The sequence below is a fragment of the Salvelinus namaycush genome, chromosome 3, assembly GCF_016432855.1.
Source record: "Salvelinus namaycush isolate Seneca chromosome 3, SaNama_1.0, whole genome shotgun sequence".
Lineage (NCBI taxonomy): Eukaryota > Metazoa > Chordata > Actinopteri > Salmoniformes > Salmonidae > Salvelinus > Salvelinus namaycush.
In genome coordinates, this window is record NC_052309.1 from 76,416,341 (window position 1) to 76,437,378 (window position 21,038).

At 46.2% G+C, this 21,038-nt stretch overlaps 2 protein-coding genes across 2 annotated transcripts; both read right to left on the bottom strand.

Annotated features, from left to right (window-relative positions):
* Positions 1–6,641: 6,641 nt before the first annotated feature.
* Positions 6,642–7,888, bottom strand: LOC120044615 (serotonin N-acetyltransferase-like). The gene is made up of 3 exons (XM_038989286.1): positions 7,738–7,888; positions 7,279–7,433; positions 6,642–7,097 (listed from the first exon to the last, which is right to left on the bottom strand). Exons 1-3 carry the CDS (start codon positions 7,886–7,888, stop codon positions 6,642–6,644), a joined length of 762 nt encoding a protein of 253 aa, XP_038845214.1.
* A 3,989-nt stretch (positions 7,889–11,877) lies between these two features.
* LOC120044616 (sphingosine kinase 2-like) lies at positions 11,878–18,898 on the bottom strand. Its single transcript, XM_038989287.1, has 4 exons — positions 18,778–18,898; positions 15,388–15,482; positions 15,110–15,225; positions 11,878–13,101 (listed from the first exon to the last, which is right to left on the bottom strand). The coding sequence occupies exons 1-4, from the start codon at positions 18,887–18,889 to the stop codon at positions 12,237–12,239; spliced, it is 1,188 nt and encodes a 395-aa protein (XP_038845215.1). The 5' UTR covers positions 18,890–18,898; the 3' UTR covers positions 11,878–12,236.
* Positions 18,899–21,038: the final 2,140 nt, after the last annotated feature.

Consider the following 21,038-nt stretch of genomic DNA (forward strand, 5'->3'; position numbering starts at 1 on the left):
AGCTTCAGTATTGTGAGAGCCATTTCTTCCAATAAACTTTCAAATAACCACTCATTACTTTTTTCAAAACAAACATTGGTCTCTGTGTATGATTACTCCTATATGATGGTGGTAATTGTTGAAGTTCAAGTTGTTTATTTGTCATATGGACAGGAACACATTGTGGTGTACTGTACACAGTACAAGGACATTCTTACTTGCATGTTCACCTCTAAACAATGCGACAATAATAGAAAAAGTAAAAAACAAATCAAATATTGAGCTCAATGGAATAAAAATAAAAAATTGAGCAGGAAAATTACTTCAAGGATGCTCAGGGATTAGCCTTTCATGGAATAGTATTGTCTTTTCAGTAATGGTAGTGGCCCTCTTTCCTGGTGTTTAGTATGCTGCCCACTGTCAATTTCACTTCTGTGACCCAGCTGAGACCACATGATAACACGAGGATGTCCGTGTTTTGACATTCTCACGAGATGGCAGAACCATACAACAAGGTAGCATGCTAATGCAATACACAGTGGATTTAATCTGGAGAGTTTCTGTGCTGCTGTGTGTCCAACCGGAACGGGCCGGTATGCAAGTAAATAAGGATCTACAGATGTAAATGTCCCTCCCCTTGTCCTGGTGAGAGGTGAAAGGTGTTGTGGGGACTGGTGAGAGTCCCCTCTGATGGGATGTCTAGTAAACAGATTAGTTGGTTACAGACAGGGCTTTATGGGATTACTGGACATGAGCCTGCCTGGGGAAGGAAGTGGCCCCCTCCTGTAAGTGGGGTTGTAAAATGAGGTTGTAAAATGAGTGACCTGGTGCCTTAACTGGTTTTAAAATGATATAGGGATTAAAAACAGAGAGATTACAAAACACAGCCTAGCTATGAGAAGAATGCATTTGACAATGGTGAATTTGTCCATTAGGTACAAATGTTTTATTGTATTTTGCACTGGTTGGTGAAATGACTTACTGTGGTTCCATGCTGAGGTAGATGATCCCTAAATTCCAAAATTGAGAAAGATCCATCAAGGAACAACTTGAACGCCCTGGGTGGCAGATTGATCATTGTAATACTGTTATTTTAAACAGCAGTTAAAGGTCTAAGGGACCACTTTGTTGATTTGTCCATGCTGTCTGAATAACTGTCATGACTGAAACGACACAAATTATGGTATACATTATGACGACAACTCACTCATTCACTAGCAGTAAGGAAGACGGTGTGGCATGGAATCGTCCGTCCACCTCAATGAAAGTACAGTAAGTTTCACGACTCAGGAGAAGATCCAGATGCAGACAGTTCGAAGTAACAAAAGTTTATTACAAAAACAGGGGGCATGCAAACGACAGGTCAAGCAGAGGTCAGTAATCCAGAGCAGAGTCCGAAACGTACAGAACGGCAGGCAGTGTCACTTTGGTATAAAGGGATCGGGAGACAGGCGCAGGAATGCGTAATAGGGATTTTTATTGATCTAAATTACAGCATGCCATATAAAGACATGGAGACGAAGACCAAACAAACACATGTACAAAACAGGGTTGAAACCCAAACAAAAGAGCAAGGAGTACCTCAAATAAATACACCGGGGTGAGACCCGTAACATACACGCACACAATGATACCACACGGGATGAAACCCGTAATCTGCACAATTCAAGCGGCACGAAAGCCAAAACACAGTACAGGTACTCACACAACCAACGGACATTGTAACAATAATCGACAGCCCAATGGTGTGAACCAAAGGGCACATTTAAATAATTACAATCAGTGGGAATGGGGACCAGGTGTGCGTAATGACACAGTTCTGGAGGGATCCGTGACAGTACCCCCTCCTTGACGCACTGCACCAGCAGTGTAACGACATCGGCCCTGAGGACGATCACAGGAACGCAGTGTGGGTCGAGGGCCAGCTGCCGAAGTTGCGTCGGACGGACCAGTTGCAGCTGCTGAAGTTGCGTCGGTGCAGGACGGACCAGTCGCAGCGTCGTCGGACGGGCCATTTCCACCTTCTCCCTTGATGGTCGATTATTCTGTCACGTCGGTATAAAGGGTTCAGGAGACAGGCGCAGGAATGCGTAATAGGGATTTTTATTTACCCAAATTATAGCGTGCCATGTAAAGGCACGCGGACGAAGACCAAACAAACACATATACAAAACACAGGGTAGAAACCCAAACAAAAGAACGAGGAGTACCTTGAATAAATACACCGGGACAAGACCCGTAACATACACACACACAATGATACCACACGGGACGAGACCCGTAATCATCTTCGCAATACAAGCGGCACGAAAGCCAAAACACAGCACAGGTACTCATACGACCAACGGACATTGGAACAATAATCGACAGCCCAATGGTGTGAACCAAAGGGCACGTTTATACAATTACAATCAGTGGGAATGGGGACCAGGCGTGCGTAATGACAGTTCCGGAGGGATCAGTGACAGGCAGGCTCAGGGCAAGCAGAGGTCAGTAATCCAGGGTAGTGTCACAAGGTACAGAACGGCAGGCAGAATGGTCAAAACCGGGAAAACAGGGACTAGAGCAAAAACAGGAGTATGGGAAAACCGCTGGTAGGCTCGACAAGACAAACTGGCAACAGACAAACAGAGAACACATACACTGGGGATAATGGGAAAGATGGGTGACATCTGAGGGGATGGAGACAAGCACAAAGACAGGTGAAACAGATCAGGGTGTGACAGTAAGTTGTTTTCAGTCATAAAACATAATGGATGACGAAAGTAATTGCAGGCCCTTTTGTATTGCTGTGTGATTATTGCCATAATGCCATACCACGGTCTTTGGCACTGATCCTGTGTCCACTGCACACAAGAGGAAGCATTTACACCACTCTGTTTCCACTGTTGGGATGAATAGGCGTCACTGACACCTGTCTTTCATTTAATACAATTTAGTGCCGCTCACGCTTCTAACTGATGGCTGGGGGAGTCGACCTTCTTTCATTGCTGTGACCTCAGCAAACACATCATACAGCAGCATTCCTCACTAACGGCTAGAAAATATCACAACACTATTACATCCAGAGCAACAAGGGGAAATGCACGCATTGCTTGTGCCAGATTTACCCTTCCGTGTGGGTTCAGTTGTGTACCTGGCAGGTTTGTGGATGAAGACTGACAGGGTGACAGTATGCCTTAATTGGGAAAAATGTACTCTGGAAGGCTTTGCCTTCTCTCCAATAAATACCACCTTGAGAGAGATGATCAATTTAAGCAGGTGTAATAATACACTTAATGTAAAAAAACAACACTAATATCTGGCAGTCAGTGCTTTATTTCCACTGAATTCCAAAATATTACTATTTCACCCCCACCGAAACGCACAGTCAGGAATTATAATAATCTGTAACTTTCAATTTGAGTCAAAAGTTAGCCCCTGCACTTTACATTTACATTTTTGTCATTTAGCAGACGCTCTTTTCCAGAGCGACTTACAGTTAGTGCATTCATCTTAAAATATCTAGGTGGGACAACCACAGAGGTGGAAGAATGGAGCACTCGGGTTGGGGTGTAGGGTTTAAGCATAGCCTGAAGGTAGGGAGGGGCAGTTCCTCTTGCTGCTCCGTAGGTAAGCACCATGGTCTTGTAGTGGATACGAGCTTCGACTGGAAGCCAGTGGAGTGTGCGGAGGAGCTGGGTGACATGGGAGAACTTGGGAAGGTTGAACACCAGGCAGGCTGTGGCATTCTGGATAAGTTGCAGGGGTTTGATGGCACAAGCGGGGAGCCCAGCCAACAGAGAGTTGCAGTAGTCCAGACGGGAGATGACCAGTGAATGGATTAGGACCTATGCCGCTTCCTGTGTGCGGTAGGGTCATACTCGATGGATTTGTAGAGCATGAATCTGCAGGAGTGAGTCACTGCTTTGATGTTTGCAGAGAACGACAGGGTGTTGTCCAGGATCACACCAAGGTTCTTTGCACTATGGGAGGGGGACACCGTAGAGTTGTCAACTGTGAGATGTCTTGGAGTGGGCAGGCCTTCCTTAGGAGGAAGAGCAGCTTCGTCTTGTCAATGTTTAGCTTGAGGTGGTGGGCCGACATCCAAGCTGAGATATCTGCCAGGCATGCAAAGATGCGTGTCGCCACCTGGGTGTCAGAAGGAGGAAGGAGAAAAGTAGTTGAATGTCATCCGCATAACAATGATAGGAGAGACCATGTCAGGATATGATGGAGCCGAGTGGCTTGGTGTATAGAGAGAAAAGGAGAGGGCCTCGAACCGAGCCCTGGGGGACAACAGTAGTGAGAGTATGTGGTGCAGACACAGATCCTCTCCATGTCACCTGGTAGGAGCGGCTTGTCAGGTAGGATGCAATCTAAGAGTGTGCAGAGCCTGAGACGCCCAGCCCTGAGAGGGTGGAGAAGAGGATCTGATGGTTCACTGTGTTAAAGGCAGTGGACAGATCTAGGAGGAGGATGAGAACAGAGGAGAGAGAGTCAGCTTTTGCAGTGAGGAGAGCCTCACTGATACAGAGGAGCGCAGTCTCAGTTGAGTAACCTGTCTTGAAGCCTGACTGACATTCTGAGAGAGCTAGCGAGAGAGTTGGTCAGAGACAGCACGCTCAATTGTTTTGGAAAGAAAATAAAGGATACCAGTCTATAGTTTTTGATGTCAGAGTGGTCAAGTGTTGGTTTGGGAGAAGGTCTCCACAGAGATGGTCAGGAAAAGGGAGGAGGGGATGGGTTGATCGGGCAGGTTGTCGGGTGGCCGGACATCACTAGTCTCAGGATTTTATCTGGAGAGAGAGGGGAGAAAGAGGTCAAGGCATAGCGTAGTTGTTCTGTGTCAGTGGGACCAATAGACTCAATAGGCTGAGTGAATGAGGAGCTGATGTCATCAACCTTGTTTTCAAAGTGGTTGACAAAGTCGTCTGCAGAGAGGGATGAGGAAGGGATGGAGGATTAAGGAGGAAGGAGAAGTTGGAAAAGAGTTTCCTAGGGTTAGAGGAAGAAGCTTGAAATTTGAAGTGATAGAAATTGACTTTCGCAGCGGATACAGAGGGAGGAAATATAGAGAGGAGGGAGTTTAGCTTTCCTCGATATTCGCCCTGTTCTGTATGCTCGCAATGATTTTCTCAGCAATGGAACCGGAGGGGAGGGCTGAGCCGGCCGGGAGGAAAGGGGACAGTACGAGTCATAAGATACGGAAAGGGAGGAAAGTAGGGTTGAAGAGGCAGAATCAGGAGACAGGAGGGAGAAGGATTTAGCAGAAGGGAGAGATGATAGGATAGATGAGGATAGAGTAGTGGAAGAGAGAGAGCGAAGATTGCGACAGCACATGACCATCTGGGTAGGGGCTGAGTGGGTTGGGTCGGAGGAGAAGAGGGAGACAGAAAAGGAAACAAAATAGTGATCTGAGACCTGGAGGGGGGTTGCAGTGAGATTAGTAGGCGAACAGCCTCTAGTAAGGACTAGGTCAAGCATATTGCCTGCCTTGTGAGTGGGAGGGGTCCGGGAAAGGCTGAGGCCAGAAGAGGCAAGGAGTGGAAAGAAAGAGGTGGAAAGAAATTAACCGGAGGTAGATGTAAGTAGGTTGAAGTCGCCTGGAGATATCAGGAGTCCTCTAGCTATAGATTGAAAGCTGCTGTCCAGTATTCTTTCCTGTCCAGTAGCTGGCCATGTTCACGCAAGCTTTAGTTCTGGGTCGTGACAAATGTTAGGCTGCGTTTACACAGGTAGCCCAATTCGGATCTTTTCCCACTTATTGGACCAATAATTTTGCAAAAGATCAGAATTGAGCTGCATGTGTAAACACAGCCAAAGTATGCATATGATGTTGTGTATTCTTATGAATAAATATAGTTAAATGAATCAACAGTAAATTTCATTATTATACTGAAGTCATCCAAATTGAACATGCTCAGAAAGTTAATACATTATCATCTTTATTACATTTTTTAATAACAAAAACAGTACAAAAACATATTTATTAAAGATATGATTGGTTTCAAGGGTAAGACAGGTTCTGGTGGAGTAAGAGAAGATATTACATGGTTTGATTAACGCTCTGCACATATGACCCAAAGGGAAATGAATAGACAAACCGTTTCAGTAACAAATTAATCCAAATTGGTGTGGATGTAGCCTACTTTTCTCATTGTATGAAAACGGGCTTGTTAAGTCACTAGATCTACTGGCAGTCCAATGAAAGGATCCTCTTGTAAATCCTCAGACGTATACAGTATACCTAATGCCCACTAATAGAGATAAAGAGGCACGGTTGAGCTGCTAAGCCTGGTAGTCAGTGACGTCAGTCCATATACCGTCAGAGAGGAGGGGGCTTGCAACTCAAACCTTCAGACAAAACTTACAATAAATAAAACGGGAACATTTGCAGTAAAAATATAATCTCACACAGACAGAAGTCACACGATATTTGTTCTAACATTCATTAGCATGTAGCTAGTTAACGTTGAAATATTCACATATTAAATAACGTTAGGTATCTGAAATTAAAACATTGTAATAAAGCTTAAAGACTCCCTGCATTGGTCATGCATGTATGGTGTGCACTTTAGACTACCATCTTAGATATAAATGTAAATGTTTACATCACTTTATTTTACATCATAGTTGATATGTACAGCAGGAATCTAATATCTTACTCAGTAAAAAAAGATTTACACATCAGCAGGCTCAGGCTCAGTCCTCTGAGTCTGTTCCTCCAATAACAATGCAGACTCACTCCTCTGAATTGGTTCCTCCAATAATAACACAGACTCAAGCCTCTGAGTCTGTTCCTCCAATAATAACACAGTCTGAGGAAAACCAATAGCTTCACTGTTGCGCCGCATCAGGGCATGGCCCCTCACAGGGTACTGCATCTCTGTGAAGGTCAGTGATGCCACCGTGATGGAACAGCGGCCCTGCACCTTGAAGCCAGACTTCTGGTAGAAGGGAACCAGGAAGTCCTCGCACATGAGCACTGCACGGCGCACATAGGGCAGGCAGCGTAGGTACTGCAGGTAGCGCCACATCAGGATAGGGCCCTTGCCCTGCTGCCGGAAGGTCCGGTGGACCGCCAGCACATGGATATGAACTGTGGAACCTTTGGGCTTGTGAAGAGTTAGGGCGTCCTGCAGCAAAGGAAAAATGCAAATGTAGCTCAAGTAAAGTTCATTCAATAATATGTACGGGGATGTAATACAGAGCACCTGATTTCGAAAAACTATCAGTGAGCTAATACAAACACAGTAAGATATAGAGTAAATGACCTATGAATCAATAGGAAATGATATAACATCATAGGTGTCTTACTAGGGTGAGTCTGTCCTGGTCCCATTGGGACCCAATGATGAAGGCTACTAGTCTCCCCTCCTCAAACCAGCCCATGGACAGCTCTGGACACAGCGTGAGGAAATGACGCACCTCATCAAGGTGGAGCGGGCAGTCTCCTGACACAGAGATAAAGGCTGGCGGAGGAAAAGAGAGAGACACGTTTTCATCATCCTTGGACTCACTCTATTTAAGAATGCCAAGGCGGATCCGTATCAGTGCATTAAACCTATAACAAGGGATTAATACAAAGTGTTATTTAAAGCAAGAGACAGACTAGCGCGCCCAGTCAACGTGCGTAAAGCCCAAGGAAAGGCTGTTGGCACGAGTTTTACGCGCGACATGAGTACCCCTGATAACGCTCATACATTGTATATTCGTGCCATTAATTTATAACACATAATAAATACACATTTATAACTGAATCTATGGACAACTTACCCTCTTTCTCGATTTCGAACACGCTGATGGCATCTTGCGTGTTGAGCGGTCGGAACTCGCTTGCTGGCAGTGTGTGTCTTCTTTGGCGCCCAGGAGAAACAGAAGGGGAAAGGCGCGGTTTCAGGAAAGGCAGGGCGCCCACTAGTGACATTTTACAACTTTTATTACTCCAGTTGGATTACTTCGATATTCTTCTGTTCCTTCTATTGTTGTTTGTTTGCACAAGTCTTCTCTCTTGGCTGTTACACGAGGGTTAATCTTCAGTTTCCTCCTCTTGTTGGGACAGCCTGTGCACAGATGACCAAGAGGGAGTAGAATCCGTATTTATAGGATGTGGTCCATGTAGATGTGAGTCATTTTACCATTTAGAATATGAATAGTACGACGTCGGTGCTCATGAATGAAATAATAGAATTTGGAGCGAGGGGGAGTGGAGAGCAATTATCTAGAGTCAGAAATTAAGCGACCTGAGGTCAGCTGCTTTACGCACAAATGGCAGTGTTGTGACAACCTGTTAATTAATTTCCTAGAGAATTAATGTAACACAGAATAGAAAATTAACACACTGAATGTAATGAATTTACAATATGTTTTTTCCTCTACCATTCGATATTTGTTTGCCATCATATGCAGATACTCATATGCAGATACTCTGAAATGATATGGTAACCAACAAGAGCACTGTAACTGAAAATAACGTTGCTTTACTTACCTGATGCAATCTCATCCGAACACTCTCTCTACCTGCCTTATTGTCTTATCTCACCCTCTCGTTATCTCCTCCCTCCTCTCTCTCTTGCGTGCCCTGAAAGACGTCCACCTCTTCATTATAAAGCCAGTGATTATTACTATGTCACGTGACAGATTATAGAAGTTGTTTCCACAACTCGGCGTATTAGCTTCTATCGTCATCCCTTGAGTTTGACTGACACATGGCAAAGTGGATATTCTCCTGTATATTTGGGAGATATAGTAGGCATGGAGTAATTGTGGTCAACTCTTGCTCCAGCCAAGTTCTCTATACCGGTCTCCTTAGTATAGGCCTACAAATGATATTATTTAGTGGTTACTCTCTCAACAGGTGGATATTTAGAATGGGTATCCATGGTTAGAGGGAGAGAAGCTATCAGCAGTACTGACACTGAAACACTGCTATCATAAAGATAAGATTAGTCTGGTCCTAAAAGCAGAACTATAATACACCCTCAAATACATAACACCTGTAATGGACAATATTAACCACTGGATTATCATTTTCACTTTATATAAAAACTAAAAAGAAAATTAACATTGTTAATGCTCTCTGGAAAATATGGTTGCTAATGATGAACAAGACAGAACTCTTGAAGAATTTGGGAATTTTATTACCATTCAGACAGTCGATACAGCATGATTCATGTATTTAGTTGTGGTTCTTACTAAATGAAACCCTGGAAAAATATAGATCTCTCTCCTACACGGGAATGATGACATACAAAATGACATGAATGCAATGAGAAGACTACAGCAGTATTTGAATATTAATAACAGTACTATGATGTAGTCACTCCACAGTCCACCCTACCAGCCAAGGGGACAGGACAGAGAAGATAACAGTAGTTCAACACAATTGCAATTACTCCACTCAGATGTGTTGAGACGGGTTGTTTTTTGTACATATTACATAACAGTCACTAGGGTCAGCCAGGGTCAGCAATGGATGTCCGCTTGTCTGTTCGGTTGAGGAGAGATTATATTCGGTTGAGGAGAGATGATACTCAGTATACACAGTCTAGCATGAGCTACCGTACCTGAGGTGATTCAAATGGAGGTTTTTGATAATCAGATGGAAATATGATAAGTGATTGTAGTTTAATTCAAATGGCTCGTAATTGTTTTCATAACCTGGATACCAGTATGCTAGTGAATCAATGCAACCAAACATACAAAGAATGAAAGTGAGCTATCATAAGATTTTATACAGTACTACTGTTGTACCATAGAAACAAATGTGCAAGTACTATATCAGAACTTCCACCACTTGCACTGCAATGACTGGTTAAGGTAAATCCACTAGGGGGACCCCTCACGCTGCATAAAGAGCAGTGAGGTGTCCCAGAATGGGCCACATTGAACGAATTTGCATAGCTAATCTCTCAATTTGGATATGTGCTTTTACTTGTGTATGCATGGTCTATGACCTTGTCAATACCACCAGCAGAGCCTGACACATAAGGATTAGGTAGGTAGATAGGTATGTATGGGGTAAAAGGTACCGTACAGTATGTTTAATATTATTATAATAAGTGATTTATCCTGCTTCCATTCACTTTCTCTTAATCCCTGCCTACATTTACCTATCTACCTCAATACTCCAGTATCTCTGTACGTTGTCAATTTGGTACTGGCACTGACGCTGTATATAGCTTCCTCTCTTCTTTCTTATTTCTTGTGTTTTTCCCCCTTGTTTTTTTTCTTATTAATTATACTTTTTTTTATATATATAATACTGCACTGTTGGGTAGGGCTTTCAAGTTAAGCATTTCACTGTCCTTGTGCATGTGACAAATAAAACTTAAACTTTTATTTATCTAAAGGCATATCAAAGGTACAGGCACAGAAATGGAAGATTGAAATCAGAATGGGAGAAGTTAATATCACATCTGCAGTCAGCATACCTTCAAGTAGAGTCATTTTAAGCATCCTTTTAGATTCATTATACAGTACATTAAAACCATTCCACCCATATGACATTTTGATCCAAACCAAACCAAGTGAGGGCTCTAGGATTAGTTAAACCAGTAATTGTTATATCTCTGGGGTGAACCCGACCTGGCATGAACTGGTGCGAGTAGAACTGATGATAATGCTCACATCTGCTCCAGTGCACTAAGCTCATCATCTCCGCCCTGACAAGAAAAAGGCCCCAGCAGAGAGCACAGCACTCTGGCCTGGTCGCTCCAACTCTTATTGATCGAGTCAATGTGCAAAACCCACTGACCCATGCAGTGCTGCGTAGTGCAAAACCCTGTTTCCCTTCTTAGTGTGTGCTTGGACAGAAAACAACAGAAATATTTATATTATTTTATCTACAATAAAACCGTTCATAAAAATCGACAATGGTGCTGTATCTTCTTCAACTGCTTGTAGTTCTATCAGCTAGTATTTTTCATTCACCCATAACGCTTCAGAATAAGGACACATTAGGTGCTGATGGCTCCAAAATCTTGTGAAGGAGGAGGGAGTACAATCTTAACACAGCTAGAAGAAAGGGATCATATGTAGCAGACGAGACCAACCCCCTCCTTGCTAAGTGCTCCAGATCTGAAAGGGAGAGTCAAGCCTGTGTGTTTGTGTGTCAGGAAGGAGGTGGTCCAAGAAGCATGTTGGCTAGAGCTGCAGCAGCAGCAAGAAGCATGTTGGCTAGAGCTGCAGCAGCAGCAAGAAGCATGTTGGCTAGAGCTGCAGTAGCAGCAAGAAGCATGTTGGCTAGAGCTGCAGTAGCAGCAAGAAGCATGTTGGCTAGAGCTGCAGTAGCAGCAAGAAGCATGTTGGCTAGAGCTGCAGCAGCAGCAAGAAGCATGTTGGCTAGAGCTGCAGCAGCAGCAAGAAGCATGTTGGCTAGAGCTGCAGCAGCAGCAAGAAGCATGTTGGCTAGAGCTGCAGCAGCAGCAAGAAGCATGTTGGCTAGAGCTGCAGTAGCAGCAAGAAGCATGTTGGCTAGAGCTGCAGCAGCAGCAAGAAGCATGTTGGCTAGAGCTGCAGCAGCAGCAGGGTAGAAGACAGGCAAGATATATAAGAAGGTAACCTCAGCTGGCCAGGTTCCTGAACCTCCACGCTGCTTTAACACGACCTCACTAGCACCTAACCCCTTCCACCCCATCCATTAAACGCAGAGGTAAAGTGGAGGTTTTCACTGATGAGAGAGAGAAGAGTAACCTAATATCATTGGTGGAGGTCTACAATGCTGCATTCTCCAACGTTGTGCTTCTCCATAGAAAACCTACATCCATGACTCGAACAGTATATCATGAGGTGGGAAGACCTTCATGTCAGGCCCGTGTCTCATCCTCCACAGAATGATTACCCCGGGGATAGATAGCGGGCGTAGAGCTGGTTGCCTGCCACATCCTCGCGGGACAGAAAAATGTGTTTCTCTTCACGTGTGTCACACTTATTAAGTCAGACAGCGGAGCACACAAGGTACTCCTCAGCCGTGGGCCCCTCCCTACTAAACACACCGCTCACAACACACTATCATACACACACACTCTTAGCTGAGACCAGCCAGCTGCAAGAACACCCATGGCTTTGACCCTGAATGAAGCATGGAGAGGAAAGGGAGGGATCTCTAAAAAACAGGACACAGAGATAGATACTGAATGTATCTGTAGAAAAAAGAGAGGGGATTTTCCAAAGGCTGATATAGTGTCTTTGGAACTTTGTATATACAGTAGACAGAGTAAGAAAGGGAGCGAGAAGTCAGAGCTGTGGGGAGGACAGACGCTCTGAGTAGATTCTCAGCCTGAGATGAGCCTGGCAATTCCTTCATGAACCTGGGCCTGTACTGGCCCGTACTCCACCATCTCCCCGTCCACAGTGATCGCTCCCTCGGGGGACAGAGGCTCCAGGCGAAAGGCCTTCACCCTCTCATACACAAGGTGTGGGCAGCCAATAGCCAGGTGGCCCCCCTTCTCCATGGTCATGAAGAGTGTGAGCAGGGCTAGTCTGGAGATGCCTGCACGCACATACAACAGGTGGATGAAGCCGTCGTCTGCTGTGGCCCCAGGGGCGGCAAACAGGTCCTCAGCCAGGTGGGACTGGAACATGGCCAATACCAGTACAAATTCTTCCTCATTCACTACTGTCCAATGCTCAGGCAACGGCTGCTCCAGGTCTACTAGGAGCGAGTCAGGAGGCCCCTTCTGGTTGACTGGTTGGGGCTTGGTCCTCATGGTTGTGATGGCAATGTTGGAGGAGTTGTGGGCGGTGTTGTGGTTGGAGTTTGTGCTGTGGTTTGTGCTGTGGTTGTGGCGAGAGTTCTGATTGGGGGAGCTGTTGGGCCCACAGGGTAGAGAGGAGCAGAGAGAGGAGTTCTGGGATGTGAAGGGAGGAGCAGGCAGGTATGCCAACCTACCTTGATATACCTTGAGGGAGGCCAGGCGCATCAGCGTACCAACCAGGAATCGCATGGGGCCAACGAGGCGGTACTTCTCGCTCTCAATGTCGACGTCGGCCACGAAGCCCCAGGCCAGGGAGAGGAAGGAGAAGATGCGCTGGCTGGAGGCCAGGTGGACAGAGACCAGGTCCAGCCGAGTCACCAGGCCTTTACACAGCAGGAAGCCACAGCTCAGCAGCAGCTCCTTACCCCAGGCCGGGGGAGACCTGCAGGGAGTAGCAGTCAGCTCACAGTAGACTCAGGTAGTTAGGTATCAGTCTGTGGTTCAATTGAGCCGGAGCTACTCCTTCAATTAAAAGTAATGACCCTAATCCTAACTCTAGAATGGTAATACATTGTACTTACAGCAGTAACCCTAACCCTCGCCATAACCCTAACCCTAGGTTCATGTCCACACGCTGGTTAAACCCTAATCCCATTGTTTTAAAGTAACTGTCCAGTGAAAATCTCACTTTTAAATTCATATTCTGCTAACTCATACCCAAATAATGTTGTTGACATTTACATTTTTACATTTTAGTCATTTAGCAGACGCTCTTATCCAGAGCGACTTACAGTAGAATGCATACATTTTATTACATTTTTTTTTTTTTTACATACTGAGACAAGGATATCCCTACCGGCCAAACCCTCCCTAACCCGGACGACGCTATGCCAATTGTGCGTCGCCCCATGGACCTCCCGGTTGCGGCCGGCTGCGACAGAGCCTGGGCACGAACCCAGCCCAGCCTGGGCGCGAACCCAGAGACTCTGGTGGCCTTAGACCACTGCGCCACCCGGGTTGACTCGTCCTATACTCGTTTTTGTGGCCAAAGTATAACTTGCAGAAAAACTCAAACTGACCGTTTCAAAAATGCTTGCTATCTCCTCATAGAGTATGATGTCATACTCCTGAGGAGGATGAGCTGGCCAATCAGCAGTCTAGAGGAGGATGAGCTGGCCAATCAGCAGTTTACTCACATTCATATTTTTAATGACCACTGTACACCCACACCATTCTGTTGTTGGGGTATGCCCACACCATTCCAACACAGATTTTTTTTTGGAAGGAACACTATTTAACTCATATTGTAATTAATTATAGGTCATATTTCATAGAGATCTGGAAACACTGGACAGTTACAGTACTTTAAACATAACCATCTGCACTGTCTAACTGTAAGATAATGGGGTTAGGGTTGAACTGGCGTGTGGACATGAAGCTAGGGTAATGGTTGTGGCTAGGGTAATGGTTGTGGCTAGGGTAATGGTTGTGGCTAGGGTAATGGTTGTGGCTAGGGTAATGGTTGTGGCTAGGGTAAGGGTTGTGGCTAGGGTAATGGTTGTGGCTAGGGTAAGGGTTGTGGCTAGGGTAATGGTTGTGGCTAGGGTAAGGGTTGTGACTAGGGTAAGGGTTGTGGCTAGGGTAAGGGTTGTGGCTAGGGTAATGGTTGTGGCTAGTGTAAGGGTTGTGACTAGGGTAAGGGTTGTGGCTAGGGTAAGGGTTGTGGCTAGGGTAATGGTTGTGGCTAGGGTAATGGTTGTGGCTAGGGTAAGGGATGTGGCTAGGGTAATGGTTGTGGCTAGGGTAAGGGTTGTGGCTAGGGTAAGGGATGTGGCTAGGGTAATGGTTGTGGCTAGGGTAAGGGTTGTGGCTAGGGTAATGGTTGTGGCTAGGGTAAGGGATGTGGCTAGGGTAAGGGTTGTGGCTAGGGCAAGGGTTGTGGCTAGGGTAAGGGTTGTGGCTAGGGTTAGCTTGGTTCGGGTTGAACAGGGGTGTTAGGGTTAGGGTTGTTCATAGGTTGCAAAGCTTTATTCAACTGTGATAGATATCTGATGTTATACAACTCGCTGTGTATTTTGTTCTGTTGATGTTGTAAATGTATGGGGCTCATATTTCACAAACAGCAGTAATAAAGGCGGTCCAGACACTACCTCAGTAGTAGTCCACTGAATTTCCAGTTGCTCTAGAACCCATTACATCACTCCATTAAAAGTAGCTATCAGCAACCCTCAAATAATGACTCTCCTTGGACTTTATGAAGTGTGAAGCTGAAGCAGACACTATCTCTCTCCTTTGTCTCTGGAGAAATGTGCCTACTCTGCCCAGTCAGCTAATGTGATAATGACATCCATAGAAAAGGGATAAATCACCTTCTTTGTCCAGGCCAGTTTTCCTATCCCATTCCATTCTACTGTACTCTATGCATTTAAATGTCTCATTTGTGGACTTACTTAGTGTAGTGGTGGACGGAGGCTGCCAGGGCGTTGCCCGAGCCCCCTGGTAAGATGCCCAATGGGGTCTGGATGGCCTCCTCCCAGTCCTCTCTCTCCAGAAGACCATTCAACACCTGACCGGACAGGCAAACACACACAAACAGCATCAGACCATGACCCTCCAACTGAGAGTTGTACCCCACAAACCCCACTGCTTATTCAAACAGTCTTAGGGAAACTTTAGACAAGTTAGCTATGCTGGAAATGTGTTCATGCAGTGCCTATACTTGGCGCACCTCGAACAGCAGCCCGTCTCCTGACAGGATGACCAGAGCATCCCACTGTGACAGATCAGTCTCTCTCACCAGGTCCCTCGCATGGTTCTGGTGCTCTATGGGGGACAGAGAGAAACGCCATGAGAGAGAGGGACAGGGAGAAGGAGGGAGGAAAGAGAGAAGGAATAAGGTCCGAGAGATGGCATCCATTCACCAGAAGCCCCCAGGGAGGGATCAGTGAGATTGGAGAGAAAAGAGATTACATTTCCCTCTATCAGTCCATACATATCACATTAGACCATGCAGTGGCAGTCTTCAAAGCAGTCAGGCCTTAGTGCAAACATCTGCCACTGCTGTGATGGTTAATGTGACGACTGGGGCCGACTCTGTTTGTTTAGTGGAGTTTTTACTGGAGATGTCCTTGAGACAGTCGCGCTGCAGGGGGTCTTATTGGATCCCCCCTAAGCACACTGTCTAGCACCATTCTGCCAGCTGAGACTCGTGTTCTGCAGCAAATATCAGCTCTGCTAAAGGCAGTACTGTGTTTGTTTGTTTTTGCAATTGTGTGTGTCTATGCCTGTGTCTGTGTGGGTGTGTTGAGGCATTGTCATCACAAGGGCATTACTTTTCTGCTTGAGTTACCATATGTTTTGAGGTTTGAAAAATGACCAGAAAACTCCATTACTACATCCACCCCCCTCTCCTCCTCCTCCTCTCCTCCTCCTCCTCTCCTCCCCCTCTCCTCCTCCTCCTCCTCTCCTCCTCCTCTTCTCCTCCTCTCCTAACATAACATGTACCTGTCCCCTAGCCCTCCCTCACCCACTGAGTTTCCTTTAAGTCCAGGCTGTTTGGTATGTATGGGGAGACTGAGAGCGGAGTGATGTGGTCCTGTGCTGTCAGGCAAAAGCAGAGGGAGGTTGTTGCGGCTGACTCAGCACTCTATGCTGCTGGCTGGAGGCTGAGGCTGCACTTCCCAGCCCTCTGCTTATTCACGGGGTCACTGCCACACACAAACACACATAGACAGGGGCTACCTCACCATCTCTTGACTTTCTGGATTTTATGTAATCCTCTCTTCTGATGAGCTATAGCTTGGTAGCTACTTTCTGTTAATGTGATATGAACCAAGGTCCCTTTTGGGTTAGGATGATACCAACGCATGCCCAATATAACGTTTTTCTGCTCTCAGTTTCCAGTGATGACCAGTGTGTAGGGGACTGACCAGTGATGACCAATGTGTAGGGGACTGACCAGTTTGTGCACATGCAGGTGCACACAAGCACATGAACACACACCACAGAAAACCCCAGATTTACCCCCTCGCTGAAAGACGATCCTCTCAGTGTGCCTTAGTCCTCTGGCAGAGACTAGTAGGTGACATGATAGTTCTGCAGGGCTCCATTCTCTAAGTGGAGGCAGGCAGGGCAGCGAGGTGGCGCTGGTTAATCCACTCAGACAGGCTAGCTACAGTACCCAGGCAGTGGAGGGGAAGCAGTGCTAGCTGAGCGCTAGCTGAGAGAGCCTCTGGTGACCCATATTCTCCCAGCCCCAGCTCCCAGCAGTCCCAGGTCAGCATCGTCACGCCGACCATCGGTAAATAGACTGTCTTTGTTCATCACCACCCAGATGCTAACCTTCCCCATGTCCCCTGGGACTGAACACTCTTTCTACTCTCTCTCTGTTCTCTCCTTTTTCAGTTGTTTCAAAGATTAAGAAGGCATTGAACAACTCATAGGTGTCTTGGTGATGGTTTGTAATGCTGGCAGAGATAGCTTCTTGTCAGCTATACTGGGTGATGGTGAAGTATAGGTGGTGGTGTTAATATGTAGCTGATGTGATTTTTAAAAGTCTTTCTGGCTCCTTGGATTGTTCCTGCTGCTCAAAGATACCTGACTTTAATTCAGTGAAAGGTTATGCAGAGTTCAGTGACTTTGAACTCATTGCTACTGTTAGTGAAAAGCAGTTGAGAGTATATAATACTGGGAGCAGAGTCAATACTGTATATAATACTGGGAGCAGAGACAAGGCAGTGCAGAGTCAAAGTGTGTGTGTGTGTGTGTTTGTGTGCGTGTGTGTGCATGTGTGTGTGCGCAATCAGGGCAGTGAGATAATAGGGCTCAAGCAGGGGGTGTGTAAGGGACTGAGTGTTGACCAGTGTGTGTAGGGGACTGACCAGTGATGACCAATGTGTAGGGGACTGACCAGTGATGACCAGTGTGTGTAGGGGACTGACCAGTGATGACCAGTGTGTGTAGGGGACTGACCAGTGATGACCAGTGTGTGGGGGACTGACCAGTGATGACCAATGTGTAGGGGACTGACCAGTGATGACCAGTGTGTGTAAGGGACTAACCAGTGATGACCAGTGTGTAGGGGACTGACCAGTGATGACCAATGTGTAGGGGACTGACCAGTGATGACCAGTATGCAGGGGACTGACCAGTGATGACCAGTATGCAGGGGACTGACCAGTGATGACCAGTGTGTAGGGGACTGACCAGTGATGACCAATGTGTAGGGGACTGACCAGTGATGATCAGTATGCAGGGGACTGACCAGTGATGACCAGTGTGTGTAGGGGACTGACCAGTGATGACCAATGTGTAGAGGACTGACCAGTGATGACCAATGTGTAGAGGACTGACCAGTGATGACCAATGTGTAGGGGACTGACCAGTGATGACCAATGTGTAGAGGACTGACCAGTGATGACCAATGTGTAGAGGACTGACCAGTGATGACCAGTGTGTGTAGAGGACTGACCAGTGATGACCAGTGTGTGTAGGGGACTTACCAGTGATGATCAGTGTGTGTAGGGGACTTACCAGTGATGACCAGTGTGTGTAGGGGACTGACCAGTGATGACCAGTATGCAGGGGACTGACCAGTGATGACCAGTGTGTGTAGGGGACTGACCAGTGATGACCAATGTGTAGGGGACTGACCAGTGATGACCAGTGTGTGTAGGGGACTTACCAGTGATGACCAGTGTGTGGGGGACTGACCAGTGATGACCAATGTGTAGGGGACTGACCAGTGATGACCAGTGTGTAGGGGACTGACCAGTGATGACCAGTGTGTGGGGGACTGACCAGTGATGACCAATGTGTAGGGGACTGACCAGTGATGACCAGTGTGTATGGGACTGACCAGTGATGACCAATGTGTAGGGGACTGACCAGTGATGACCAGTGTATAGGGGACTGACCAGTGATGACCAATGTGTAGAGGACTGACCAGTGATGACCAGTGTGTAGGGGACTGACCAGTGATGACCAATGTGTAGAGGACTGACCAGTGATGACCAGTGTGTAGGGGACTGACCAGTGATGACCAATGTGTAGGCGACTGACCAGTGATGACCAATGTGCAGGGGACTGACCAGTGATGACCAATGTGCAGGGGACTGACCAGTGATGACCAGTGTGTAGGGGACTGAAGCCTCGGTGAGCATGGGCTCGATTTGCCCGGAGAAAAGCTGGAGAGCCTGGCCCCGCCCACTCTGGGGGTTCACCAGAACCATGACCCTGCAGGGCCGCCGTACCTCATAGTACTTCACATCTGAGAGAGAGCGAGAGAAAATAGAAAAAGCGAGCAATGGAGTGAAAGATGTAGATAAACAGAAGAGGGAAGAAGAAATAGTTTGTGAGTTGGTATTCTCAAGCTGTCATGGGGGTATCATCAGGGTACCCCTGTCCGGGGGTATCATCGGATGGGGCCACAGTGTCTCCTGACCCCTCCTGTCTCAGCCTCCAGTATTTATGCTGCAGTAGTTTATGTGTCGGGGGGCTAGGGTCAGTTGGTTATATCTGAAGTACTTCTCCTGTCTTATCCAGTGTCCTGTGTGAATTTAAGTATGCTCTCTCTAATTCTCTCCTTCTCTCTTTCTTTCTCTCTCTCGGAGGACCTGAGCCCTAGGACCATGCGTCAGGACGACCGGGCATGATGACTCCTTGCTGTCCCCAGTCCACCTGGCCTTGCTGCTGTTCCAGTTTCAACTGTTCTGCCTGCGGTTATGGAACCCTGACCTGTCCACCGGACGTGCTACCTGTCCCAGACCTGCTGTTTTCAACTCTTAATGATCGGCTATGAAAAGCCAACTGACATTTATTCCTGATTATTATTTGACCATGCTGGTCATTTATGAACATTTTGAACATCTTGGCCATGTTCTGTTATAATCTCCACCCGGCACAGCCAGAAGAGGACTGGCCACCCCTCATAGCCTGGTTCCTCTCTAGGTTTCTTCGTAGGTTTTGGCCTTTCTAGGGAGTTTTTCCCAGCCACCGTGCTTCTACACCTGCATTGCTTGCTGTTTGGGGTTTTAGGCTGGGTTTCTGTACAGCACTTCGAGATATTAGCTGATGTACGAAGGGCTATATAAAATAAACTTGATTTGATTTGATGATGGGAATAATTGCTCCACTTAATTTTCTAGTATCAAGGAAACATCAATCATGCAACTCTCCATTGATGTCAGAAAAACATTTTGGAAGACAATCTCAGACATGTCAGAGGTTATGAAAGGAGTCTCTACCCTCTAGATCCCTTGGCAGAAAACCATTGTTCAAAAAGATAGCATTAAACAGTGATGCCAAGTTCAGTGACACCATTCACTCACAGATGGTGCTTGACGTTATTGTTTTTGTGATCCACTTATTTTCCCCCAGAAATGTAAGTCTAACAAAACACATGCCACCTCAACTCATTCGCCTAATGTTGTAGTTGATGATATGCTCCGGAACTTTGGCGAATACTAAGTATTTTTTAAACCTGCCGCTTTGGGCTGGATGTGTCAATCTGCAGTTTTACCTAAATTAGCCACAAATCCCTAGTTTGAAAGCGACAGTTTTTCTGTGCTGTGCCATTTTCCCACACGTGAGCAAGACCCCTAGCAATTTGAGTTCCAGTCAATGAGCTTCAGCCCCTCGCAATTTGAGTGAAAGCGAGCAAGATGCACACAGAGCAGAGTGAGAGAGAAAGCAATGACGTGGTGCACATATGTGAGGTAGTACACAATTTTCGGGGACCACTTTTGGCTTATGAGTGCTACTTTCAGAACTACTGGCTAAAAAGTATACAGAAGTACCGGAGAATTTCTTTAAGTAATGCTACTCTGTTATGATCTGTGTGGTTATCTTTAGAATTATTACCAGACACCAACGGAATAATTAAAAGCTGGCAGAACTTGTTCAGATGTTGCAGAGCGCCATGAGAGATCATTTCAGGGACAGTTGTTTTTAACTCAGGATGAACTCCTAGCCTCTGATACTGTAGTTACTGTAGATGCCCTTGTCTTTCTGCACAGGGGACACTGTCTTCTCAGAGGCCATAGTAAATCATAAGAGAGATTTAGGGCTGTCCCCGACAAAAACAAATCTTAGTCGAGAGTCGTCTGTTCTTTCGACCAATAGATTGCTCCAAATTTAAAAACATGTATTTTTCCATTTATAGACACACCCTATGTTTGATTAAAATCAACTATATGCAGGCTACTTAGCTTGTCTGATGCTTTAAGCACTGCGATTAAAAATGAAGACACAAATTACTAAAGAGGAAGCCAGAGATCAATAAGCCTAACCTGTTCCTGACCCGACCCTCCTCCTCTCGCTGCTGCCGGGCTTCGCAGATTCTGCCATTATTCTCCTGAAGTTGCCAGTAATAGGCTACAC